The sequence below is a fragment of the Salvelinus fontinalis genome, chromosome 25 (assembly GCF_029448725.1).
Source record: "Salvelinus fontinalis isolate EN_2023a chromosome 25, ASM2944872v1, whole genome shotgun sequence".
NCBI classification, from domain to species: domain Eukaryota; kingdom Metazoa; phylum Chordata; class Actinopteri; order Salmoniformes; family Salmonidae; genus Salvelinus; species Salvelinus fontinalis.
This window is the reverse complement of record NC_074689.1, coordinates 24383621-24411499: the sequence shown is the minus strand read 5'-3', so window position 1 is coordinate 24411499 and position 27879 is coordinate 24383621. Positions and strand designations below refer to the sequence as shown.

At 46.9% G+C, this 27879-nt stretch overlaps 1 protein-coding gene across 2 annotated transcripts; it reads left to right on the top strand.

Annotated features, from left to right (window-relative positions):
- Positions 1-1981: 1981 nt before the first annotated feature.
- On the top strand, positions 1982-27879 carry LOC129823008 (glucose-fructose oxidoreductase domain-containing protein 1-like). Of its 2 annotated transcripts, none has more exons than XM_055881662.1 (2): positions 1982-2262; positions 25281-27879. In XM_055881662.1, the coding sequence occupies exons 1-2, from the start codon at positions 2253-2255 to the stop codon at positions 26201-26203; spliced, it is 933 nt and encodes a 310-aa protein (XP_055737637.1). In that variant the 5' UTR covers positions 1982-2252; the 3' UTR covers positions 26204-27879. The 2 variants fall into 2 exon arrangements, with proteins under 2 accessions (XP_055737637.1, XP_055737636.1); XM_055881661.1 differs by having other exon boundaries at positions 1983-2784.

Here is a 27879-nt window from a genome sequence, read left to right as displayed (position 1 = left end):
CTATTTAGTAAAATATTACTAAATCTTTAAGAGTTTATTCGAAAGATAATAGCTCTATAAATATTATTTCGTGGTGTCCCTCTCTAGTTAATTCATATTTACATGATTAGTTCAATCAGGTAATATTCATTACGGAGAAATTATTTTATAGAATAGCATGTCATAGCAATTAATCTGGCATAGCCAAAGACACAACAGTGCCTTCTGGCCTACTCCAAGCGGGCTGTCATGTGCCTTTTACTGAGGAGTGGTTTCCATCTGGTCACTACCATAAAGGCCTGATTGGTGGAGTGCTGCAGAGATGGTTGTCCTTCTAGAAGGTTCTCCCATCTCCACAGAGTAACGCTGGAGCTCTGTCAGAGTGACCATCAGGTTCTTGGTCACCTCCCTGACCAAGGCCCTTCTCCCCCGATTGCTCAGTTTGGCCGAGCAGCCAGCTCTAGGAAGAGTCTTGGTGGTTCCAAACTTCTTCCATTTAAGAATGATGGAGGCCACTGTGTTCTTGGGGACCTTAAATGCTGGAGAAATGTTTTGGTATCCTTCCCCAGATCTGTGCCTCGACACAGTCCTGTCTCTGAGCTCTACGAACAATTTATTTGACCCCATGGCTTGGTTTTTGCTCTGACATGCACTGTCAACTATGGGACCTTTATACAGACAGGTGAGTGCCTTTCCAAATCATGTCCAATCAATTTAATTTGCCACAGGTGAACATAAATTGTAGAAACGTCAAGGATGTTCAATGGAAACAGGATGCACCTGAGCTCAATTTCGAGTCTTATAGCAAAGGATCTGAATACTTATGTAAATACATTTCATTTTATACATTTGCAAAACTCTTTTCACTTTGTCATTATGGGGTATTGTGTGTAGATTTCTGAGGATTTTTTTTTAATCCATTTTAGAATACGGCTATAACATAACAAAATGTGGAAAAAGTCAAGGGGTCTGAATACTTCCCAAAGGCACTGTATGTAAGGCTACTTTAGACTCAGTGACACCAGTTAAAACCAAAAATAAACTCTGCCATGAGTCTCACCCTGGTTAAACGACCACACTCGTGCCTTAAAAAGTGAACTTAGAAAGGCTGAACGTAAATAGAAGGCCTGCAAACTTCCAGTATTCTATGAAATAATGAAGAATCTGATGATCAATTTCACTGCTGCGATTAGATGCAAGAGCGAACTACTTCTCTACCCTAATCTGAGAAATTCCACAAGTCAGAAATTATGTTTAAAACGATTGAGTGTTGTTGGTGTTCAGTTTAATATCCATTATTGTTTATACACTTTTTTGAATAGTTTGAAATTGGGTTTCTTTCATCTGGACTAGGTAATTTTCAAGCGTAGAGCCGACATGGACATAAATAATATTTTAAGTATTTAAAACATCTCCAAAACAAATATTTTCCCTCGTAAAATTGCCCTAAATGTACAAATAAAATCTCTGACCTAATTTCCTTTCTATGCTACACATTTTGCCATGAGGCTGAGTTTGTTGTTGCCGTTTTAAAGCTATTTTCATGCCATTCTAAACATTTATTTCATGGCTTATGACGTGTTTATCTATCTGGGGGCAAAGATCATTCGGTCACTCATCTGTAGATTTTTTTTGTATTTCCTCTGTATTGCATGCGTTTAGTTCAGTTTCCCAAATACGTCTGTCACATAGGCATATTGTATATATCTATATCCGAGTTCTGCGCTGGCTCGGCTCTTTTGCCGCCCGTTGCTTTCGGTGTATCCATTCTAGCTCAATGGGTGTATCATACAATAGGTCTATATGGCAGAGGGAGACACATTCACAACTAGAGTGTAGAGGCCTGCGCGCCATCCCGCCATAGATGGATGGAGCCCCATAAATGACCAGGATTTAGAAAATTCTCCCTCGACCCCATTTTCATATCTGGCGTACCCACATGGGGTCGCGAACCCTAGTTTTGTAAGGGCTGCACTATGGTGAGCGTTACATTCATGCCAGGAACGAGAGGGTTAAAACGGGGAGGGGATCATGCTGGGAGGCTGACGTATCGAGAACAGTCGGTGGATAACTGGGTTGCAACATCAATAACAATCGGTATAATACTGCTGGATCATCGGCCTTGCATGCGTTTAAATACAGGACTCCTCCCTGGCTTATTGAATGCGATTGGTATGCATTTTCACAACCCCAGTAGAACACTGTAAAGAGGAAATTCTGACTCATTTTCGTGGTTTCGTTATCTGTGACGAGGGCGTTACAGGAAAGATGCCATGTCCATCGGTGAGTGCGGTGCGCGATCGCTGATCATAAAGAATGGTGCATTTGAATGTTGATATGTAGAAATAACACACGGCTTATCGTGTTGTAGTTGGAATAACGGTGTATAGGACAATATCTATGACAAATGGAGTAAAACGAATGATAAAATGAGAGGTGCCCGGTCGATCTGCGCAGGTGGATCACCAACCTGATGTTAACGATCTCGTTTCTCCCCGCGTCTGCCGGGTCGGTATGCTGTGAAGCTGGTTGTGAATACCGGAACTCGAGCCATGCTTCCCGGGGTCGGCGTGTTTGGCACCAGCTTGACCACGCGGGTGATTATCCCGCTTTTGAAGAACGAAGGATTCGCGGTCAAGGCTCTATGGGGACGGACTCAGGAGGAAGCCGAGGAGCTGGCCAAAGAAATGAACGTACCGTTTTATACCAATAGAATCGACGACGTTTTGCTGCATCAGGATGTGGATTTGGTGTGTATCAACCTACCTCCACCTTTAACGCGGCAGATTGCTGTCAAAACATTAGGTGAGTCGTGGTGAAGAAATGGGATGCTGTGACATGCGCGATATTGCCTTTGGGAAATCAATAGAGAATACTTAAATCACAGTTTATTACAAAATTGAAATGTATTATTCTCCATGAACAGGGGTGTAGTAAGGTAGACTATTTGTGAATTAGAGTTGGCCTGTTTGATGTGAACATACAGACAGGTGTGGCATTCTTTCTCAATCAACTGCAATATTTTGTATTTTGGGGGGGGGGGGGGGGTGCAGTGTGGTGTAAAATAAATATATATATATAGCAGTTGATTGAGAAAGAATGCCACACCTGTCTGTATGTTCACATCAAACAGGCCAACTCTAATTCACAAATAGTCTACCTTACTACACCCCTGTTCATGGAGAATAATACATTTCAATTTTGTTCTAAACTGTGTAACTGTGATTGAACTGTTCTCTATTGATTCTCTAATGCTGTAAAAACAAAATCAGCTGGTCTGAATGAAAATCAAAATGCACAGCTGCCACTTCTGTGTAATCCACCTCTTTTATACAGACGGGTTTCTCCATCACTAACCCAGATGGTCAGGGTCTTGTCTCATGTTGGCCTACATTGAAGGGTTGGGTAGGCTACACCACACTGTCCAGTATCCATTACACAACCTGGATCCACATGTATTTTTATTAAGGATCGTCATTGGCTGCTGCCTTGAACACACAACGCAGCCTGAGTCTCAACAGGGAAGTAGAACAGAGGGATGGATGTCTAGTAGCTCATCTAGACCATCCCCCTCAACATGAACCAGTTCACATCTGCTAGAGCAGGAACTTTTGCAAATTGAATTGTTACATCATTCTGACACTGATCTCTGTCTGACTATTGACCTTCTCTTTACCATGTGATAATGGATACGTCAGATGGACGGACTGACACACACATGCAGATGTCCAGTGACGATGATCATATAGGTAAATAACCCTGGGAGTAGTCATGGTTCATATCCTGACATGTGACCTGGCACAGGGAGTCTCAATGAGGACCCCGAGCTGGCCGACCCAGCAGAGGGCAAAATGCGTCACTAGGGCAACGTTACAGAAGATACACCCTCTTAATAAGTAGCCTTACTCTCTGGGTTGCTGGGAGCTGTGGCCTTGTTACATCAGCAGAGACTGAGTATTCATAGCATATGGGTCAGACTCAGCAGTTGGGAAGTGATGACCTTAAAGGAGATGTTCAACAGAGTACTCTCACTGGTACTGCTATGTTGTTACTGTAGTTCTGACAGGTTTGCTGCACAGGTGGGCCAGTGTGTGTGTTCCTGAGACTTTTAATGTATCTTTCTTTCCACTGTAAATCTCTCTGGATAAGAGTGTCTGCTAAATGACTCAAATGGTAATGGGATGGCAACTCTTCCTAACCTGGAAGGCATGTGCCCAGACCAATGTATTTGGTTATCATTGATGAGTGACGATTTTGACTTTATAATTTCTCTTTCTTTGCACTGTTGCCCAATCAGCGGCAGCAGCTGACAGCAACACCAGATAACATCAGCCTCAAGGACACCGCAGTGGTAGAGCTGGATGGGGTCGTGGAGGTTCGTTGACCTAAAGTCAGACCCTGTTTGACAAGAATAACCACAGTACAGACGCTACGGAGCTGAGACGTCAATGTGTCATCACTGTAACTTTCAGAGTAAATTCATAGTGCTGAGTTTGTTACGGGAGTGTCGGTATGCATGGCGATGATCTCTGTCATAGGCAAAATAGTTTGGGTTGGACAGTGTTGGCAAATGCTTTACTCTGGCGTGACGTACGGTGTGATGTCCCCAACAGTGACTGTTCACTCAGAGTCAACATGTCCTCTAGCTTCTAATCTTACACAGTTGTCTTTAGAAGAGCCTCCTGTTCATTTCCCCGCTCCTGCTTTGTTTGTTTTGGTTAATGTGGTGATGGTGTTATCAGACGAGAAAAGAAAGCCTCGGTTTATTTCATGACTGGACTAATGTATCGGAACGTGTGTGTGTGCACACGACTTCTAGGAATGTGTTCCATTTATAGCTGTGGTGACTGTCCTCGTGTGTTATCTCCCCATCTGAACAGGTACAGACACTTTGCATTATTTTACATTGTCCTGTCTCAAGTTGGGATGCAGGCCTGTATGGAAATGTTGGACCTGGCTACATAGTTTAGGATGTCAACCTGGAACGCTGTAGCCCTGCCTCTCCATTGTGTGTCAGAAACATTCTTTTTAGCTCGCTCTCTGAGGTCGAAGGTCGAGACACTGGTACTGTGACAGCGGCCCATTATGGCTCAGGAAAGTGCTGGCTTGGAATAGTTTGCAGTGGAATACAAAACTATTTCCCCTTTTGGGAATGTGCACTTGGAAGGCATTTGCCAACACTGTCCAACCCAAAATATGGTGCCTGACTTTGGGCATTGACCCAAACCAAGTGAACCAGGCTAAAACATTAGCATGAGCCCAGTGTTTTCCCCCTAGCAACTGCTATTGTTATGCGGTTTTACCTTTCAGTGTGACAATCTTAGTCACATTACAGCCAACTGGTATATCCAGCCAGGCCACATCTCTTCTTCAATAGTGATTTTTGTTGTTAGGTTTTTCACCCTCCTCCTTCCTACTGTAGCATTCTGTTGACACAGAGAGTCTGATACGTTTCTCAGGGAATTGGCTCTTTGGCGAGCAAGTGTGCCGGTTGAGATTAGTATCTTGTCTCCCAGTCTGCGTTTTTAAAGAAGGACTCGCGCGAGCGACTAGCGTTTCTTGACCGATGACCATATGAAAGTGCGTTTTCAGGCTGTTGAGGATTAGAAGTTCTTTTTGCTCATTACATTTTATTTTTTTTACCCGAATACATTTAGCGCTTCTGATCCACTCCGGACCAAATAACATCCCATTTTGCTTCTGTGATGTTCGAGCGAAGCAATAGAGGCAGTAGAGGAAAGAGCAGATTCCTTCTAGCGTCTGGCCTACTACATTCATACAATCAGAGACTCTTTCAGAGGTTCACACATGTCATTCTGGGAGAGAAATGAACATCCAGAACACACCGCCAAGTAGTGAGACCACAGAGTGTGGACGTTGTACAATAATTAGGCTACAGACAACCTTTGTCAGTGCTATCGGTCTGTCAGTCTCTTCTAACTATGGCATGTCAATCAGTGGGTTTATCAGTGTCTGTTTTCATAGACTGCTCACATCCACTATGAAGTTGGTTCAGAGGAACAGAAACCTTGTGGAGATGTGATCGGTGAGGTGAATTAGTTGGACCTGAGAGGGAGGTTAAAACTTAGTCTTCTCCACATTTCATTTTCCTTTAAACCTATTCACACTTTTCATATCAGTGCATGCAAAGGAGAGGAGACGAGGAGAAGAAGCCACTTTAGACTAATGAGATGCACCCTACAGCCTCTTTCGTCTAATGAGACTCACCCAACAGCCTCTGCTCTCTGGCTCAGTGCTGGGTCTATGATGCAACTAACCTTTACAACACCGCGTAAGCCTTCCTGCGGTCCTCAGCCTGGCCCTGGCATCAGTGGCCGGGCTATCAGGTAACAGGTCAGCGTCCTCTGAAGCTGAACAGACAGACACTTCCTGATCCCCGCTGACTGTAGGATGCTGATAAAAATAGAAGAAGCCCAGGAGGAGCTAGAGGGGTGCAGCAGTACTAATCATGTCCCGTTGAAAGGGCAAGTAGGCCTCCCTTAGCTTGAACACTGACACCCACATGCTAGACTTCTGATACACCTGGTACCTACCCAACTCTGCCTGGATTGGATATCATCATGTCCCCTGCAGTTGCTTCACGTTGCGTGTAAGTTACACTAGCTGCAACTGGCTAACCTCTGTGACACTTTGTGTGTGCCGCTGTCCTTTCCATGCCAAAAGCTTTCCTCTGGTGGATCTCATACCTATCAGGCTGTAGAGAAGTCTGAAGGTGGTCATTCTAAGGAGCTTGATTATGGACTAGTCTGAAGGTGGTCTGTCTAGGGAGCTTGGTTATGGTCTAGTCTGAAGGTGGTCTTTCTAGGGAGCTTGGTTATGGACTAGTCTGAAGGTGGTCTGTCTAGGGAGCTTGGTTATGGACTAGTTTGAATGATTCAGTGTTTACTGATAATATATTCACTTAGGATCTCACTTGGTGTGAAGGCCATAGGACAAAAAAGACTGCAAAAACCATGTCTCTGTCACTAACAAATACAGTCATGGGTGGTAACTCCACAATTCACCAGAAAGGCAAGGTGTTCTGGGAAACATGTAACACTGGAGAATTTGCTGTGTGCTAATAGAAGCTGGAGTGGGAGAAAGACAAAGGGCCTACTCTTGCGGTCCTGTGAAGTTGTCTATGTTTGCAAAGTGAATCTCAGAACTTGAGCTTTACCAGCCTACCTTCTCCCAGTACTGAAAGTGAGCATTGCTCAAGTTAGGGGAAGAGTTTACTCATGGAAGCCCATCTATCTCTATGAAATGAGGGTCTGTTCTTTTGCTGTTTTGTGGCCCCACCTGTTAAAGTTTGTTTTGACAGTGCCAGAATGGCTACATCTGGCCATGCATAAAGCCTTATTTTGCTGCTGCCGTTCATTATTTCCATTCCTGTTGAGATACGCTGTGTTAACCGTCTGTAATTGTGCCACTGATCCAAATATCCATCCAGGGATTTTTTACAGGATTGCCTTGTTGTTGCCCAATAATGAATATGCTGACTGTTGTGGGGACGTGATGTTCCTTTTAAGCAAAAGGAAAGTGTAGGCGTTTTCCCTAAACCACTCCTTCTAGGTGAGTTTTTAAACGGGGCTAGTCTTGTCTACACAAAGTACAGACTTGCAGCTACTGTACCAGTCAGTAAGAAACCAGAGATTACAGTATTTCTCTGCACAAACTCATAGACATGGAACCTATTGTGAAAAGCTATTGACACAGAACCTATTGATGACAAGCTATTGACACAGAACCTATTGATGACAAGCTATTGACACAGAACCTATTGTTGACAAGCTATTGACACAGAACCTATTGTCGACAAGTTATTGAAAAATGATTTATTGTTGGTAACTACAAACCCAAGCTAGTGCAGTGTTAGGTTTCCTACCTATCGTCATTGCCAAGGGGGAGAACTTCTCAAATATCCTTTATGTGAGTTTGTACGGGAGCAGCCACACTCGTGTTTCATAATTGGACGATGGGGACTAGAGACGGGAGGCAGGCCCACATGAGGCAGTCCCGTGAGGGGACAGCAGATTTCACTACTCAAATGTCCCCATCATTCATCTGCATTAGGAAAAAGCCTCTTAACATACGGTTTTCTGGCTGACAGTACAGTAACCCAGATGATCAATTAAATAGATTATATTCATAATGCAGCTATTGTGTTTTAATGCTAACGGGGGTTTGTAACGCCATTGAAAGAAGAGACTTGTACTGTAAAAACGGTAAGGACATGTGTATCCTATGTAGCCGCAGTACATTTCTCACTTCCTGTGTTGTGTGTGTGGTGTGTTCACGCTCCAGTATTTGAGAGTATTCAAGTGCACCTTTGCAGGGTGTCTTGCTAGCAGCAATGAGCAACAGGGGAAAAAGGAAGTTCCCTGCTATGACAATGCTAATGATGGCCACAGACACTATGGGCGGCTGTCGATGAGAGCCTATTGAGGGTGTAGCATCCGAAGGCTTAGTTAAGAACAATGCCTCAGTGCCATCCTCCAAAACGTCCCTCCTGAGTGATGCGTAGTTGCATACCCTTTATCTTGCTTCTAATCTCTCCAACACGTTTCCTTCCCGGCAACAATTTAAACACTTGTCTCCCTCCTGGTGAAGTCAGACGTGTTTTCACCCTCAAAGAAAATGACTTCACAGGAACAAAGACTCCAACATAAGTTTTGCATGTTGATTTTGATTTCCTGACATTGTGGACATCTATCACTTAATTTAAATTAAATATTAGCTTTCTTTATTTAGGCATGGACTACACTGAAATGTAGCTCTTAGCTGCCAATGTTGTACACCATGATGATAAACTAAAACTTGAATAAAAATACAACTTTTTAATGATAATCATGGAATTGGGATTTTCTACTCATGTTATACAGGGACAATATGCACTGACTCTTGACATTTCCCACATTCATCATAGCCATTGATGCTGCTTCACTTGACAATGTCTATTTTTATCTCCAATCCTCTGTACTACCAACACAAGGTAGGCACGAGGGCCCTACGCCATGAAGGGCTCAGTAATGAAGCAGTCTTACTCTCCGCTTCATCCTCTAATACACTGTACACAGCAAGTCACTGTCATTCAGAGGGTACGCTGAATGGTCTGCAGAGTTTCTGTCTTCATAGCTCTGGGTCAGAATTCATTGTACGTCATAGGAGAATGATGGCTGTGGCAGAAAGTAAATTCAAATGTTTCTTTCCATAGAGTGTTCTGGGTTGGTCTGCATTGAAGTTGGATGGCAGAATTTGGACAGGAAGTAAATGAGTGATGCTTAAGAGGTAGGCCATTTCCTAGAATAGAGAACTGAGCAGAGAGATGGTCAGGTTTTGTTGGAGTGTGTGGTGGTTGTTATGGCCTCTCTGCTCTGTGACCTTTGGCACACTGGCACGGTAAAGGCCCCTCTGCTCTGTGACCTTTGGCACACCGGCACGGTAAAGGCCTCTCTGCTCTGTGACCTTTGGCACACCGGCACGGTAAAGGCCTCTCTGCTCTGTGACCTTTGGCACACCGGCACGGTAAAGGCCCCTCTGCTCTGTGACTTTTGGCACACCGGCACGGTAAAGGCCTCTCTGCTCTGTGACCTTTGGCACACCGGCACGGTAAAGGCCTCTCTGCTCTGTGACCTTTGGCACACCGGCACGGTAAAGGCCCCTCTGCTCTGTGACCTTTGTCACACCGGCACGGTAAAGGCCTCTCTGCTCTGTGACCTTTGGCACACCGGCACGGTAAAGGCCCCTCTGCTCTGTGACCTTTGGCACACCGGCACGGTAAAGGCCCCTCTGCTCTGTGACCTTTGGCACACCGGCACGGTAAAGGCCCCTCTGCTCTGTGACCTTTGGCACACCGGCACGGTAAAGGCCTCTCTGCTCTGTGACCTTTGGCACACCGGCACGGTAAAGGCCTCTTTGCTCTGTGACCTTTGGCACACCGGCACGGTTAAAGGCCCCTCTGCTCTGTGACCTTTGGCACACCGGCACGGTTAAAGGCCCCTCTGCTCTGTGACCTTTGGCACACCGGCACGGTAAAGGCCTCTCTGCTCTGTGACCTTTGGCACACCGGCACGGTAAAGGCCTCTCTGCTCTGTGACCTTTGGCACACCGGCACGGTAAAGGCCTCTCTGCTCTGTGACCTTTGGCACACCGGCACGGTAAAGGCCTCTCTGCTCTGTGACCTTTGGCACACCGGCACGGTAAAGGCCTCTCTGCTCTGTGACCTTTGGCACACCGGCACGGTAAAGGCCTCTCTGCTCTGTGACCTTTGGCACACCGGCACGGTAAAGGCCTCTCTGCTCTGTGACCTTTGGCACACCGGCACGGTAAAGGCCCCTCTGCTCTGTGACCTTTGGCACACCGGCACGGTAAAGGCCCCTCTGCTCTGTGACCTTTGGCACACCGGCACGGTAAAGGCCTCTCTGCTCTGTGACCTTTGGCACACCGGCACGGTAAAGGCCTCTCTGCTCTGTGACCTTTGGCACACCGGCACGGTAAAGGCCTCTCTGCTCTGTGACCTTTGGCACACCGGCACGGTAAAGGCCTCTCTGCTCTGTGACCTTTGGCACACCGGCACGGTAAAGGCCTCTCTGCTCTGTGACCTTTGGCACACCGGCACGGTAAAGGCCTCTCTGCTCTGTGACCTTTGGCACACCGGCACGGTAAAGGCCTCTCTGCTCTGTGACCTTTGGCACACCGGCACGGTAAAGGCCTCTCTGCTCTGTGACCTTTGGCACACCGGCACGGTAAAGGCCTCTCTGCTCTGTGACCTTTGGCACACCGGCACGGTAAAGGTGTCTCTGTTGAACCCTGTGTGCTGAGTAATGGCTATAACACTCATACCATCTGTTTGCTCATGTAAATAATCGTCTTCTTAACATGCTGTGCATATTTCATCGTGTTTATCCGACGTCTTGAGGCAGGAATCACACAAATTATTCATTGTGGCATTGCTGTCAGCCACGCTTTTCTTTCACACAAACGCTCCACTATCTGCTGAGTGGACCCAATATGCTCAGCCAAGGTGTCTGCTGAGTGGACCCAATATGCTCAGCCAAGGTAGCTGCTGAGTGGACCCAATATGCTCAGCCAAGGTGTCTGCTGAGTGGACCCAATATGCTCAGCCAAGGTGTCTGCTGAGTGGACCCAATATGCTCAGCCAATGTATCTGCTGAGTGGACCCAATATGCTCAGCCAAGGTACCTGCTGAGTGGACCCAATATGCTCAGCCAAGGTACCTGCTGAGTGGACCCAATATGCTCAGCCAAGGTACCTGCTGAGTGGACCCAATATGCTCAGCCAAGGTAGCTGCTGAGTGGACCCAATATGCTCAGCCAAGGTAGCTGCTGAGTGGACCCAATATGCTCAGCCAAGGTAGCTGCTGAGTGGACCCAATATGCTCAGCCAAGGTAGCTGCTGAGTGGACCCAATATGCTCAGCCAAGGTACCTGCTGAGTGGACCCAATATGCTCAGCCAAGGCAATTTAAGGCTGGATTATCCAGTTGTTGCTGTAGGTTACCAGATGGCCAAAAGCAAAAAGAGCAATTTAAACCCATAGCTATGGTATCTCAATATATTGCGTGTGTTGAAGAGGTTATCTGGGGTAATTGACCTCAAAATGAACCCTGATCTTGTATGTTTGTATTACCTTTATACCTGTGCTGTCTTTGTGTGGTAATGGTGGCTGTTCTAAGTACTGTCTATAAAGAGGCTGAAAATGGTTGACCCTCTTTCCTTTAGAGAGATATCAGTGTGCTCTCTCTCTCTCTTTCTCTCTCTCTCTTGTGCTTTCACCCTCCTCTCTCGCTCTCTCTCTCTCTCTTGTGCTTTCACCCTCCTCTCTCGCTCTCTCTCTCTCTCTCTCTCTCTCTCTTGTGCTTTCACCCTCCTCTCTCGCTCTCTCTCTCTCTTGTGCTTTCACCCTCCTCTCTCTCTCTCTCTCTCTCTCTTGTGCTTTCACCCTCCTCTCTCGCTCTCTCTCTCTCTCTTGTGCTTTCACCCTCCTCTCTCGCTCTCTCTCTCTCTCTTGTGCTTTCACCCTCCTCTCTCGCTCTCTCTCTCTCTCTTGTGCTTTCACCCTCCTCTCGCGCTCTCTCTCTCTCTCTTGTGCTTTCACCCTCCTCTCTCGCTCTCTCTCTCTCTCTTGTGCTTTCACCCTCCTCTCTCGCTCTCTCTCTCTCTCTTGTGCTTTCACCCTCCTCTCTCGCTCTCTCTCTCTCTCTTGTGCTTTCACCCTCCTCTCTCGCTCTCTCTCTCTCTCTTGTGCTTTCACCCTCCTCTCTCGCGCTCTCTCTCTCTCTCTTGTGCTTTCACCCTCCTCTCTCGCTCTCTCTCTCTCTTGTGCTTTCACCCTCCTCTCGCGCTCTCTCTCTCTCTCTTGTGCTTTCACCCTCCTCTCTCGCTCTCTCTCTCTCTCTTGTGCTTTCACCCTCCTCTCTCGCTCTCTCTCTCTCTCTTGTGCTTTCACCCTCCTCTCTCGCTCTCTCTCTCTCTTGTGCTTTCACCCTCCTCTCTCGCTCTCTCTCTCTCTTGTGCTTTCACCCTCCTCTCTCGCTCTCTCTCTCTCTTGTGCTTTCACCCTCCTCTCGCTCTCTCTCTCTCTCTCTTGTGCTTTCACCCTCCTCTCTCGCTCTCTCTCTCTCTCTCTTGTGCTTTCACCCTCCTCTCTCGCTCTCTCTCTCTCTCTCTTGTGCTTTCACCCTCCTCTCTCGCTCTCTCTCTCTCTCTCTTGTGCTTTCACCCTCCTCTCTCGCTCTCTCTCTCTCTCTCTTGTGCTTTCACCCTCCTCTCTCGCTCTCTCTCTCTCTCTTGTGCTTTCACCCTCCTCTCTCGCTCTCTCTCTCTCTCTCTTGTGCTTTCACCCTCCTCTCTCGCTCTCTCTCTCTCTCTTGTGCTTTCACCCTCCTCTCTCGCTCTCTCTCTCTCTCTTGTGCTTTCACCCTCCTCTCTCGCTCTCTCTCTCTCTCTTGTGCTTTCACCCTCCTCTCTCGCTCTCTCTCTCTCTCTTGTGCTTTCACCCTCCTCTCTCGCGCTCTCTCTCTCTCTCTTGTGCTTTCACCCTCCTCTCTCGCGCTCTCTCTCTCTCTCTTGTGCTTTCACCCTCCTCTCTCGCGCTCTCTCTCTCTCTCTTGTGCTTTCACCCTCCTCTCTCGCTCTCTCTCTCTCTCTCTTGTGCTTTCACCCTCCTCTCTCGCTCTCTCTCTCTCTCTTGTGCTTTCACCCTCCTCTCTCGCTCTCTCTCTCTCTCTTGTGCTTTCACCCTCCTCTCTCGCTCTCTCTCTCTCTCTTGTGCTTTCACCCTCCTCTCTCGCTCTCTCTCTCTCTCTTGTGCTTTCACCCTCCTCTCTCGCTCTCTCTCTCTCTCTTGTGCTTTCACCCTCCTCTCTCGCTCTCTCTTGTGCTTTCACCCTCCTCTCTCGCTCTCTCTTGTGCTTTCACCCTCCTCTCTCGCTCTCTCTTGTGCTTTCACCCTCCTCTCTCGCTCTCTCTTGTGCTTTCACCCTCCTCTCTCGCTCTCTCTTGTGCTTTCACCCTCCTCTCTCGCTCTCGCTTGTGCTTTCACCCTCCTCTCTCGCTCTCGCTTGTGCTCCTCTCTCGCTCTCGCTCTCTCTTGTGCTCCTCTCTCGCTCTCGCTCTCTCTTGTGCTTTCACCCTCCTCTCTCGCTCTCGCTCTCTCTTGTGCTCCTCTCTCGCTCTCTCTCTCTCTCGACCCTGAGTGGGAGGATGACAGAGGTCATTGCCATGCCAACAATGTGCACCCCCTTCTCTCTCGCGCCAACTGACTCCTCTTTCCCAGTTACCCAGGCCAGCTCATTGTGTTTCTCTCTTCCACTGAATAAGAGGAAGTTCAATATTAGCCCGTTTTTACAAAAAGGACTGGCAGTGAGGCGTACAATGCAAGGGAAGCTGTATTCGCCCATAGCTGTTATATATGCCTTTGGCCTGCAGTCACTGTGAGTCAATGGAGATGTCTGCCTCCATTAGTCAGACCTGGCTGAACCCCGTCCAACACCTTTTGGATGAATTGGAACGCCGACTGCGAGCCAGGCCTAATCGCCCAACATCAGTGCCCCGATCTCACTAATGCTCTTGTGACTGAATGGAAGCAAGTCCCAACAGCAATGTTCCGACATCTAGTGGAAAGCCCTCCCAGAAGAGTGGAGGCTGTTATAGCAGCAAAGGGGAGGACCAACTCCATATTAATGCCCATGATTTTGAAATGAGATGTTCGAGGAGCAGGTGTTCACATATCTTTGATCATGTAGTGTATCACTCTAGGAAAGAGAATGAATGTAAGGAATAGTGTTGTTAGTGAACGATCATGTGGATCGCTCTTATAGGATGATACAATTGGTCAGGAGCCTAAATGTTTTTCCCTCTACTCCTCCCTACTTATCCACTGCTATGGCATCTTCTTTAATGAGATTAGGAACCACGCTCCAAACCAGCCTGTTGTCTCAGGAGAACGATGGGGGTCCTAGAAGGTCACTTGTGTTTGTCCTTTTAATTAATTCATTAATTTCGACAGGAGGAGGCTGCATGAGGCTGCCCCCCCACCTCTCCCCCAGTGTTGTGGCCAATTACTCACTCTACGCTCGGCCATAACACACACGTTACCGCTTCAAAGTAGCCTGTAATTGTTTTGACATTTATACTGACAGATTAATTAAATGGAGTGCGCTTTACGGCCAATATGCACAGCTAATTTCCACAGCTTGTGCCTGATACGACATGCGTTCATTAACATGAAAATTAACCGAGTGACTGACTGAACAGAATGTAATAATGCCCCATCATTCTTCTCCTTAGTGTGGTTCCATCTTTTATAGTACACGTGTAATGTTGTTACAAAGGTGTGATATATAGTATGAAGGGACGTCTGCTGATTTTTAAGTAGACAGTAGCGGTTAGCGCACGTGGCTAATTGGTCCCTCGGGACTAGAGTCTAGTGGAAGGTTGATCGCCACATGACACCTTGACAGGATATCAATATCTTTTGTTAGCCTCTAAAAGGGAGGAAATCACAGGCCTGCAGAGAGTTTTGGTTTAAAGATATACCACTGTTTGCTGATTTTTAAACGCTAAGCCAGTTGTTGCACTGCACCTACCGTCAACTCCACTGTCAATTGGAGCCAATTTAATAATCAGATCACTGACCATTTCGAATCCCACCGTACCTTCTCCGCTATGCAAACCGGTTTCCGAGCTGGTCACGGGTGCACCTCAGCCACGCTCCAGGTACTAAACGATATCATAACCGCCATCAATAAAAGACAGTACTGTGCAGCCGTCTTCATCGACCTGGCCAAGGCTTTCGACTCTGTCAATCACCGTATTCTTATCGGCAGACTCAATAGCCTTGGTTTCTCAAATGACTGCCTCGCCTGGTTCACCAACTACTTCTCAGACAGAGTTCAGTGTGTCAAATCAGAGGGCCTGCTGTACGGACCTCTGGCATTCTCTATGGGGGTGCCACAGGGTTCAATTCTCGGGCCGACTCTTTTCTCTGTATATATATCAACGATGTCGCTCTTGCTATGGGGGATTCCCTGATCCACCTCTACGCAGACGATACCATTCTGTATACACCTGGCCCTTCTTTGGACACTGTTAACAAACCTCCAAATGAGCTTCAATCCTATACAACACTCCTTCCGTGGCCTCCAACTGCTCTTAAACGCCAGTAAAACTAAATGCATGCTTTTCAACCGTTCGCTGCCTGCACCCGCCCGCCCGACTAGCATCACTACTCTGGACGGCTCCGACCTTAGAATATGTGGACAACTACAAATACCTAGGTGTCTGGCTAGACTGTAAACTCTCTTTCCAGACTCATATTAAACATCTCCAATCGAAAAATTGAATCTAGAATCGGCTTCCTATTTCGCAACAAAGCCTCCTTCACTCACACCGCCAAACATACCCTCGTAAAACTGACTATCCTTCCGATCCTCGACTTCGGCGACGTCATTTACAAAATAGCCTCCAACACTCTACTCAGCAAACTGGATGCAGAATATCACAGTGCCATCCATTTTGTCACAAGTCCCATTGACCACCCACCACTGCGACCTATATGCTCTCGTCGGCTGGCCCTCTCTACATATTCGTCGCCAGACCCACTGGCTCCAGGTCATCTATAAGTCTTTGCTAGCTAAAGCTCCACCTTCTCAGCTCACTGGTCACGATAACAACACCCACCCGTAGCACGCGCTCCAGCAGGTATATCTCACTGGTCATCCCCAAAGCCAACACCTCCTTAGGCAGCCTTTCCTTCCAGTTCTCTGCTGCAAATGACTGGAACTAATTGCAAAAATCGCTGAAGCTGGAGACTTATATTTCCCTCACTGACTTTAAACATCAGCTATCTGAGCAGCTAGCCGATCGCTTCAGCTGTACATAGCCCATCTGTAAATAGCCCATCCAATCTACCTACCTCATCCCCATATTGTTTTTATTTACTTTTCTGCTTTTCTGCACACCAGTATTTCTACTTGCACATCATCATCTGCACATCTATCACTCCAGTGTTAATTTGCTAAATTGTAATTACTTCGCTACTATGGCCTATTTATTGCCATACCTCCTCATGCCATTTGCACACACTGTATATAGATTTTCTTTTTTTTCTATTGCGTCATTGACTGTGCGCTTGTTTATTCCATGTGTAACTCTGATGTTGTTTGTGTCGCTTTGCTTTATCTTGGCCAGGTCGCAGTTGTAAATGAGAACTTGTTCTGAACTAGCCTACCTGGTTAAATAAAGGTGAAATTAAAAGGTAGGCTTATCCTAGATGGTTAGCCTAATTGCGAGCTCTAGTTATTACCTGTGTGGAGTTGAAAACACAACTACCAGGTGAGCTCCATCCAGAGGGTACCGGTACCAAGTCAATGTGGAGGCTATATACAGTGGGTACCGGTACCAAGTCAATGTGGAGGCTATATACAGGGGGTACCGGTACCAAGTCAATGTGGAGACTATATACAGGGGGTACCGGTACCAAGTCAATGTGGAGGCTATATACAGAGGGTACCGGTACCAAGTCAATGTGGAGGCTATATACAAAGGGTACCGGTACCAAGTCAATGTGGAGGCTATATACAGGGGGTACCGGTACCAAGTCAATGTGGAGGCTATATACAGAGGGTACCGGTACCAAGTCAATGTGGAGGCTATATACAGAGGGTACCGGTACCAAGTCAATGTGGAGGCTATATACAGGGGGTACCGGTACCAAGTCAATGTGGAGGCTATATACAGAGGGTACCGGTACCAAGTCAATGTGGAGGCTATATACAGAGGGTACCGGTACCAAGTCAATGTGGAGGCTATATACAGGGGGTACCGGTACCAAGTCAATGTGGAGGCTATATACAGGGGGTACCGGTACCAAGTCAATGTGGAGGCTATATACAGAGGGTACCGGTACCAAGTCAATGTGGAGGCTATATACAGAGGGTACCGGTACCAAGTCAATGTGCGGGGGTACAAGTTAGTCGAGGTAATTTGTACATGTAGGTAGGGGTGAAGTGACTATAATAAAGAGTGAGTATTAGCAGTGGAAAAACAAGTGTGGGGAGTGTCAATGTAAAAATGTTTTTTTGAATGATTTTATTTCTTTATGTATAGACAGGATTGATTATAACATTTTTGGCACATTCCTTTCCATTGACTTCCCTATTGAGCCCACCACTGTGTCATCTCTCTCCTGCTCTATTTGTTTTCAAATCAACTTTCTTTCATTGTCCAGAAGCCAAATGCACAATCCTAGTCATATTATCAACCCATCCTAGTTGTTGTGTCTCGAAGTTTCTAACAGAGACTTTCATCTCTACCACATATGAAACTGCTATCAGGTGTGCTGTTTAGACTGGTGTTTTCCAACAATTGCATTTTGGCAACTGTTTGAAAATGGTGCAACTGTACAACTTTTGGAGGATCTGATGGCCCATGGCAAATATTTTCCACCTCCTGAGGGGGGGGGGGTGTGTGGACCATGATTGATCCTTTAGTGATGTGGACACCGATGAACATGAAGCTCTTGACCTGCTTCACTACAGCCCTGTCGATGTGAATTGGCCCTCCGTTTCTCTTCCCTCCATTTCCTGTAGTTCACGATCGGCTCCTTTGTCTTGCTGACATTGAGGGAGAGATTGTTGTCCTGGCACCACACTGCCAGGTCTCTGACCTCCCTGTAGGTTGTCTCATCATCGTCGGTGATCAGGCCTACCACCGTTGTGTCGTCTGCAAACGTAATGATGGTGTTGGAGTTGTGCGCGGCCACGCAGTCGTGGGTGAACAGGGAGTACAGGACGGGACTAATTACACACCACTGAGGTGCCCGCATGTTGAGGGTCAGCGTGGCGGATATGTTGTTACCTACCCTCACTACCTGGGGGCGCCCTTTCAGCAAGTCCAGGATCCAGTTGCAGAGGGAGGTGTTTAATCCCAGGGTCCCTAGCTTAGTGCTAAGCTTGGAGCGCACTATGGTGTTGAACGCTGAACTGTAGTTAATGAACAGCATTCTCACGTAGGTGTTCTTTTTGTCCAGGTGGGAAATGGTGTTTGAGATGATGGTGTTGAGGTGAGCCATGACCAGTCTTTCAAAGCGTTTTATGGCTACAGATGTGAGTGCTACAGGGCGGTAGTCATTTAGACAGGTTTGCCTTGGGGTTCTTGGGCACAGGGACTATGGTGGTCTGCTTGAAACATGTTGGTATTACAGACTGGGTCAAGGAAAGGTTGAAAATGTCAGTGAAGACACTTGCCAGCTGGTCAGCGCATGCTCTGAGTACATGTCCTGGTAACCCGTCTGGTCCTGTGGCCTTATGAATGTTATGAATGTTAACCTGTTTAAAGGTCTTTCATCGGCTATGGAGAGCATGATCACAAAGTCGTCCGGGAACAGCTGCTGCTCTCACGCATGGTTCAGTGTCGAAGCGAGCATTGAAGGCATTTAGCTCATCTGGTAGGCTCGCGACACTGGGCAGCACACGGCTGGGTTACCCTTTGTAATCCGTGAGTTTGCAAGCCCTGCCACATTCGACGAGCATCACAGCTAGTGTAGAAGGATTTGAACTTAGTCCTGTATTGAAGCTTTGCCTGTTTGATGGTTCGTAGGAGGCTGTAGCAGAATTTCTTATAAGCGTCCTGATTAGTGTCCGGCTCCTTGAAAGCGGCAGCTCTAGCTTTTAGCTCAGTGCGGATTTTGCCTGTAATCCATGGCTTCTGGTTGGGATATGCTTGTATGGTCAATGTGGGGACAAAGTTGTCGATGAACTTATTAATGAAGCAGGTGACTGATGTGGTAAACTCCTCATTGACAATCGGATGAATCACAGAACATATTCCAGTCTGTGCTAGCGAAACAGTCCTGTAGGCAGGCGGGCGGGTGCGGATATTAATCGGTTGAAGAGCATGCATTTAGTTTTACTAGCGTTTAAGAGCAGTTGGAGGCTACGGAAGGAGTGTTGTATGGCATTGAAGCTCATTTGGAGGTTTGTTAACAGTGTCCAAAGAAGGGCCAGATGAATAGAGAATGGTGTCGTCTGCGTAGAGATGGATCAAAGAATCACCCGCAGCAAGAGCGACATCATTGATTTATACAGGGAAAAGAGTCGGCCCGAGAATTGAACCCTGTGGCACCCCCATAGAGACTGCCAGAGGTCCAGACAACAGGCCCTCCGATTTGACACTGCTCTCTATCTGAGAAGTAGTTAGTGAACCAGGCGAGGCAGTCATTTGAGAAACCAAGGCTGTTGAGTCTGCCGATAAGAATACAGTGATTGACAGAGTCGAAAGCCTTGGCCAGGTTGATGAAGATGGCCACACAGTACTGTTTTTTATCAATGGTAGTTATGATATCGATTAGGACCTTGAGCGTGGCTGAGGTGCACCCGTGACCAGCTCGGAAACCGGATTGCATAGCGGAGAAGGTACGGTGGGATTCGAGATGGTCGATCTATTTGTTCACTTGGCTTTCGAAGACTTTAGAAAGGCAGGGCAGGATGGATATAGGTCTGTAACAGTTTAGGTCTAGAGTGTCTTCTCCTTTGAAGAGGGGTATGACCGCGGCCGCTTTCCAATCTTTAAGAATCTCAGATGATACGAAAGAGAGGTTGAACAGACTAGTAATAGGGGTTGCGACAATGGCGGTGGATAATTTTAGGAAGAGAGGGTCCAGATTGTCTAGCCCAGCTGATTTGTAGGGATCCAGATTCTGCAGCTCTTTCAGGACATCAGCTGTCTGGATTTGGGTGAAGGAGAAGTGGGGGTGGGCTTGGGCCAGTTGCTGCGGGGGGTGCAGAGCTGTTGGCCGGGGTTGGGGTAGCCAGATGGAAAGCGTGGATAGCCGTAGAGAAATTATCGATTATCGTGGATTTATCGGTGGTGACAGTGTTTCCTAGCCTCAGTGCAGTGGGCAGCTGAGAGGAGGTGCTCTTATTCTCCATGGACTTTAGTGTCCCAAAACTTTTTGGAATTAGTGCTGCAGGATGAAAATTTCTATTTGAAAAAGCTAGCCTTTGCTTTCCTAACTGACTGTGTATATTGGTTCCTGACTTCCCTGAAAAGTTGCATATCGCGGGGACTATTCGAAGCTAGTGCAGTGCGCCACAGGATGTTTTTGTGCTGGTCAAGGGCAGTTAAGTCTGGAGTGAACCGAGGGCTATATCTGTTCTTAGATGGAAGGCCGTGTTGCCCAGCAGGGATCTCTTGTCCTCTGAAGAATGTCTGGTGGTAGAGTGGATACGTTGTAGTACCGTCGTCGTGTGTTAGAAAAGATACTTTGTCCGTCCTTTCCTAGCCTACGTTTACAGCTGCTGCTGATAACTCAACGGCTAGGAGGTATCACTTCTTTAGTGAATAAGAGTTCAAAGTTCATACCAAGTTGCCATACTTTGAGCTCACGCTGAGGTTGGCTTAGTTCTGTAGTTGATATTAGCCCTTTTAACGTCTGGACAGCAGTCCTCACATCCTCGGGAACACAAATGTTACATTTTCGTAACGTGCTTATATAGTGGTGGAGAGAAGGGCGTGTTTCATAGTTCACAACCAATGGCTGTTCACTTGGGCGGGGCCACTGAGTGAACAGAGTTTACCTTATGGAAACAATTTTCATTTAGAAGCTAAAATTACATTTAATCTTTTCACAAATAGTTTCATATTTCAACATTCACATGGTATTGTTGTGCAATTTAAATCTGATAACTAGAATGTGTATACTTTCCAAGATACAGTTTGTTGTCCTATCATCAGTAATAATGTCTCAGATGACAACTGATCTAATATCATATTCTTCAAGTACCAACGCATATTTTCAGCTGGTTGGATTACCGAAATATGGTTCTGTTCACCAGACTCTCTTTAAGAAAGGGCTTTCCAATAGTCACTCTGTAGAGTAGAGAGAGAGGAAAGGGGGAAAGGTATTTATGGGGGTCATAAACCTCACCAAAAGGCCAACGTCATGACACCATGTTTACAGATTTGGGGTTGTACCTGGTAGGTTCCTTGATCATTTGTGTGAGATTGAGGGCATCTAGTTTAGATTGTAGGACGGCCGGGTGTTAAGTATATCCCAGTTTAGGTCACCTAACAGTACGAGCTCTGATGATAGATGGGGGGCAATCAATTCACATATGGTGTCCAGGGCACAGCTGGGAGCTGAGGGAGGTCTGTAACAAGCGGCAACAGTGAGACTTATTTCTAGAGAGATGGATTTTTAAAAGTAGTAGCTCGAACTGTTTGGGAATGGACCTGGATAGGAGAACAGAACTCTGCAGGCTATCTTTACAGTAGATTGCAACTCCGCCCCCTTTAGCAGTTCTATCTTGATGGAAAATGTTGTAATTGGGGATGGAAATTTCAGATGGCCTTCCTAAGCCAGGTTTCAGACACGGCTAGAACATCAGGGTTGGCGGAGTGTGCTAAAGCAAACTTAGGGAGGAGGATTCTGATGTTCATATGCATGAACCCAAGGCTTTTCCGGTTACAGGAGTCAACAAATGAGAGCGCCTGTTGACACACAGGGCCTGGGTTAACCTCTAGAGGAACAGAGGAGGAGTAGGATAAGGGTACGGCTAAAGGCTATAAGAACTCTGTCAGGTCTCCTCTCTGAAATGCCAATCTGGTGTCACCCACACTCTCAGAGAAGGGTGGGATCTACCCACTACCAGGTGAGCTTCACCACTTTGTCAGGTACAGCTCGTGGGGTCTTTGAACTACTGTACTCCTGGCGTTTAGCATGCATTATTGATGGTTAGGGGCTGTGCTGCGATGCCTAAGGATTTTTCTACTCCATTACTGTTCTCCCACTGGGACGTAGACACTTCACCCTGGCTAGCGCTGGGGAACACAGTTAGCATTGCATCCCTGTATTTCTACTTGGAATGCTTCACCCTGGCTAGCGCTAGCTAACACGGTTAGCAGTGCCGCACCTTATTTCTACTTGGAACACTTCACCCTGGCTAGCGCTGGCTAACACGGTTAGCATGTAGTGACTCTGTATGTTAACTCTTCATCCTGGCTAGCGCTGGCTGACACCATTAGCACTGTGTCCCTGTATGGAGATTTCACTAGCAGCTAGCAAACTACGGACAACTGCAGGAAGTGTGTGTTCCGCAGTCCTCCTACTGGAATAAGCTCTCCTCCATTCTACCTGGAGTAGCCTCTGTCCTTCAGTCTCCCTTTTCGCTCTTTCTCTCTCTACTTTTCTTGCTTGCTTTCCCGTTACCACATCAGCGCTCTCACTCACATGTGCACCTCTTTCACTCTCTCCTCTCATGTCCTCCGCACATTCTCTTCCTCACACTCAATCTCCTACCCGGCACAACCAGAAGAGGACTGTCCACCCCTGGTTCCTCTCTAGGTTTCTTCCTTGGTTCCTGCCTTTCTAGGGAGTTTTTCCTAGCCACTGTGCTTCTGCATCTGCATTGCTTTCTCTTTGGGGTTTCAGGTATAGCGCTTTGTGACTGCTGATGTGAAAAGGACTTTATAAAATACATTGATTGACTCAATCTCACTTCCTCTCCTTCTTTCCTCTCATATACACACTCCCCCTCTCCCCTCAGGTATGGCTGAGCTTGGCTGATGACTCATCAGTCTGACCTTCATAAGCTACAGTGCCTTCAGAAAGTATTCACACCCCATAACTTTTTCCACATTTTGTTGCGTTACAGCCTGAATTTAAAATGGATTTCATTGAGATGTTGTGTCACTGACCTAAATACAATACCCCATAATGTCAAAGTGGAATGTTGTTTTTAGAAATGAAATCCCGAATGAAAATGTTAAATGTCTTGAGTCAATAAGTATTTAACCCCTTTGTTATGGCAAGCCTAAATACGTTCAGGAGTAAAAATGTGCTTAACAAGCGACATAATAAGTTGCATGGACTCATTCTGTGTGCAATAATAGTGTTTAACATGATTTTTGAATGACTACCTCATCTCTATACCCGACACATACAGTTATCTGGAAGGTCCCTCAGTCGAGCAGTGAATTTCAAAAACCGATTCAACCACAAAGACCAGGGAAGCTTTCCAATGCCTCGCAATGAAGGGCACATATCGGTAGATAAACAAAAAATCGAACATTGAATATCCTTTTGAACATGGTGAAGTTATTCATTACACTTTGGATGGTGTGTCAATACACCCAGTCACTACAAAGCTAAAAGCGTCCTTCCTAACTCAGTTGCCAGAGAGGAAGGAAACCATTCAGGGATTTCACCATGAGGCCAATGGTGATTTTAAAACAGTTAAGAGTTTAATGGCTGTGATAGGAGAAAGCTGAGGATGGATCAACAACATTGTAGTTAATCTTGATCCTTTTCACTCTAAATGACAGAGTGAAAAGAAGGAAGCCTGTACAGAATAAAAAATATTCCAAAACATGCATCCTGTTTGCAGTAAAACTGCCAAAAATGTGGCATAAGAAATAAACTTTTCGCAGCGGGGAAGACCCAGGGCCAGGCCTCCTCGATGGGGGGACACTGTAGCCAGCCTCTGTGCCTTCGTCAGAAGGGGAAGGTTTTTCCTGTGGCAGCACAGACCTGCGTCATGGTGATCCATTTCCTGGCCTGGCTGGATCTTGCCTTTTGGAGCTAATGGGAGATTAGCTGGTACATTTTGAATTCCAAAATGTCTCTAGGAGATGCCCGCTTGTTCTTCCCATGAGTTGGGGGGCTATTTAGGAAGAGATTGACACCTCTAGATAGGGTGTGGGGGAGGTTGATGTAGAAGAGGAATGGGGGGTGGGTGTTTTCCCACCCCCGCTGTTCATCTATGCGACTGGGGTAATTACAGCGGGCATTGAGGGTTCACAGAGGGCTGGCTGGCCAGGAATCCCGTGGTGTAGGGGGGAGGTATCAATACTCTGTTACCACTGGGAGGTACTTAGTATAGCGTCTTTTGATTGGTCGCCCCACTGCCTTTTATTTTAGTGGATGTTTAGTATCCATTATGTTTCTGAAAGTCACTCAGCGTTATGAAGAGGGTAACTGCTCGTCTCAGGGTAATGAGCTTAATGGTGAAGTGAGCTATTAGCGGCTCTATGTTAATTGTTTTAGCCTTTCTAGTGGCACGGCCAGGGCAGTATGTGAATAGCCTCTCTCTCTCTGCTCTGCTGTTAGATGTGTCATAGAGGCTATTTTCTGCAGCAGTTTCATTCCTCAGAGATCTCTGTAATGAGGCTGTGAGCAGAGCACCACTCCTCATAGATCTCTGTAATGAGGCTGTGAGCAGAGCACCACTCCTCATAGATCTCTGTAATGAGGCTGTGAGCAGAGCACCACTCCTCATAGATCTCTGTAATGAGGCTGTGAGCAGAGCACCACTCCTCATAGATCTCTGTAATGAGGCTGTGAGCAGAGCACCACTGGGGATTTAGTAAGTAGTGGAAGTAAAGGAAAGGGCTTAATGAGGTCTCTTCAATGTGCTTTGACTCTTACACTCGCCTTTTTCTCCCGTCTCCTCATCCCTTTGCTCCCCACAGCAGTCTAAAGTCAGCTCTATCTGCACACTCATGTCAAGCAGAGAGACTCTTTCCTCTCAACGACAACAACAGTATTGACAAAGCTGCTGGAATGTGTTTTCATGTTTCATTATCAGATTCCCTTGTTGACCTAATGGTTTAAAATAGTTTTGGGGAAGCTATGTTGAAATATTTGTGTCAGCTATTTTTTGCATTGATTCATTGTCTCTTCAAGTGATGTTTTCATGGAGAGGAGGATATTATGTCTGCATGTGAGTAACACTGGCCTCTCTATCTCTCTCCACTCCCCTCCCTCTTTCCCTTACCGCAGGTATTGGTAAGAACGTGATCTGCGACCGCACCGCCACCCCACTTGATGCCTTCCGCATGATGTCGGCCGCCCAGTACTACCCCAAACTACTGAGCATCATGGGTAACGTGCTGCGCTTCCTGCCCGCCTTCGTACGGATGAAGGAGCTAGTGGAGGAGGGCTACGTGGGGGAGCTGCTGGTCTGCGAGGCCCAGGTCCACAGCAGCAGCCTGTTGGGTAAGAAGTACAACTGGAGCTGTGACGACCTGATGGGCGGTGGAGGGTTGCACTCGGTGGGTACCTACATCATCGACCTGCTCACCTTCCTGACGGGCCAGCGGGCGGCCAAAGTGCACGGCTTCCTCAAGACGTTCGTCAAGCAGACGGCGCACATCTGTGGCATCCGCCAGATCACCAGCGATGACTTCTGCACCTTCCAGATGGTGCTGGAGGGCGGCGCCTGCTGCACAGTCACGCTCAACTTCAACATGCCCGGTGACTTCCGCCAGGAGGTGATCGTGGTAGGCACGGTGGGCCGTCTGACAGTCAGCGGCACGGACCTGTACGGCCAGAAGAACACCATGGATGGAGGGCCAGAGCTACTTCTGAAGGACAGCACCCCCCTGGAGAAGGCCTCCCTACCGGAGAAGGCTTTCAGCGACATCCCCTCGCCCTACCTGACAGGAACTATTTGCATGGTACAGGCGGTGCGGCAGGCCTTCGAGGACCAGGATGACCGGCGCACATGGGATGGAAGGCCGCTGACTATGGCGGCCACCTTCGAGGACTGCCTGTATGCACTGTGCGTGGTGGACACCATTAAGAAGTCCAACCAGTGCGGCGAATGGCAGAACATTGAGGTGATGAAAGAAGAGCCCGAGGTGAGCCCGGCCTACCTGATCAGCGAGGCCATGCGGCGCAGCAGGATGTCACTCTACTGCTAGCACTGGCACCAAAATGGCCGACTGGTGCTAGAGACTGGGGGTGAGAGAGTGCCCTCATTGGCCTGCTGTCTGACCAATAGGGGATAAGGGTCCTGTTTCGCTTGTCCCCAAAATGATGTGAACAGTGATGAACGCTCCTCTATCTCTTTGTCCTCTTTCCTGGATGAATAAGCCTCACACTGTGGGTCTGAGAAAGGGAAGCCGTTTCTATGGATGCTAGACTCGGGTCAGCAGAGGGGTTTTATTGTACCTCTAGAGAGGTGAATGTTTAACCCACAGGGGGCTTGAATGGTTCAGTCCCTGTCTCAGTGTATGCGTGCTGTGTATGAGTGTGAAACCAGAGTGCAAAAAAACGCCTGAAAAATCTATAGTTTGGCTGGTAGGGCTTTTAGTAAGGTCCCCCCCTCTGGTAAAGTGTGCAATAAATCCTGCCAGAGCTGCAGGCTCGTGGAATTATGTCATCCTGCCTGAATCAAGGGAATACCCTTTTTGCCTGCTTCTCGTTTTTGTAGTAACGTCCTTATGCAATAGACAGACACACAATCTGTGGATGGCGACTCAATCCCGTGCTATGCTGTGAGTAAAGCCAAGTGTTTTTTTCTAATCTCAAGGTCATTCCCGTTGCTTAGCTAGCCAGCTAGATTAGCGTCTGCATGCGCTAAAGCTTCTTACACAATAGCGACAACGTAGGGTAAAAACAATCAGTACTAAACCTCTGGGTTATTGCATGGATGGGACATGAGCATGCATCAAGCCAGATAAACACCCTTTAAGTCTCCCACTAGGAACACTCTGCTTGGCTACTAGTTTCTGTGAATATGTAACTTCGTGCTACTAACTGAAGAGCATGGGTTCATCCGTTGGAGAGAAGAGAACTGATGGTCATGTACTCATCACTATCCACACAGGTTACAGGAGAGAATGGTAGTAGCACATATTGACCTACAAGCCAAAACGTTGGATTCGTGTATTTTATTCAAGCGCTATCTCATTGTTCTCCCAATGTTGATTATGCTACGTCACAGTCTGCATAACCTGCCTACATGTCTATAGTCTTGTATAAAACAAAAAGTGAATTGTTTAAAATGAGTCATGATATAAATGTATTGTTTTGTATTTTATTTGTTGTTTTTTTTAAACTGCGGTGTGAAAAGACTGGAACATGTTTTGATGAACACACTGTTGAGTATAAAAGTATTCGTTTAGTGTTCTGGACTGATCCGTACGGGGGGTGTCTAGTTAGTGGGCGACAGGCGAGGTGAGAGAGGCCTTTGAGCGTTCAGCTCCTGGATATTGGATATTTGGCGTTTGGATATTTAAGTGGTTGAATATTTAATGTTTGAAATTAGAAATGAATGCTGTGGAAGATTTCATGCATTTGGTGTTCGCTGACTAATTGGTACATTTTAATTTACTGTCTTCATGCCATTTATTCTTTTTTTCTTTTTATAAAGTGGACATTTCAGGTCACAGCCAATGTTGGTTAAGTTCTATGATAAAATGGACAACTGCTGTACCACCTTCAAACTGTAACAACCGAGATGTTAATATTATAGTGTGTGTGTGTGTACCTGAAGGTGTTACCCTTAGGGCACTGTAGATGCTCCTTTGACTGTACGCACCCTTCTCTGCGGGACTGTGGTATGAAAAAAAGAAAATCGTCATATTGCCAATTC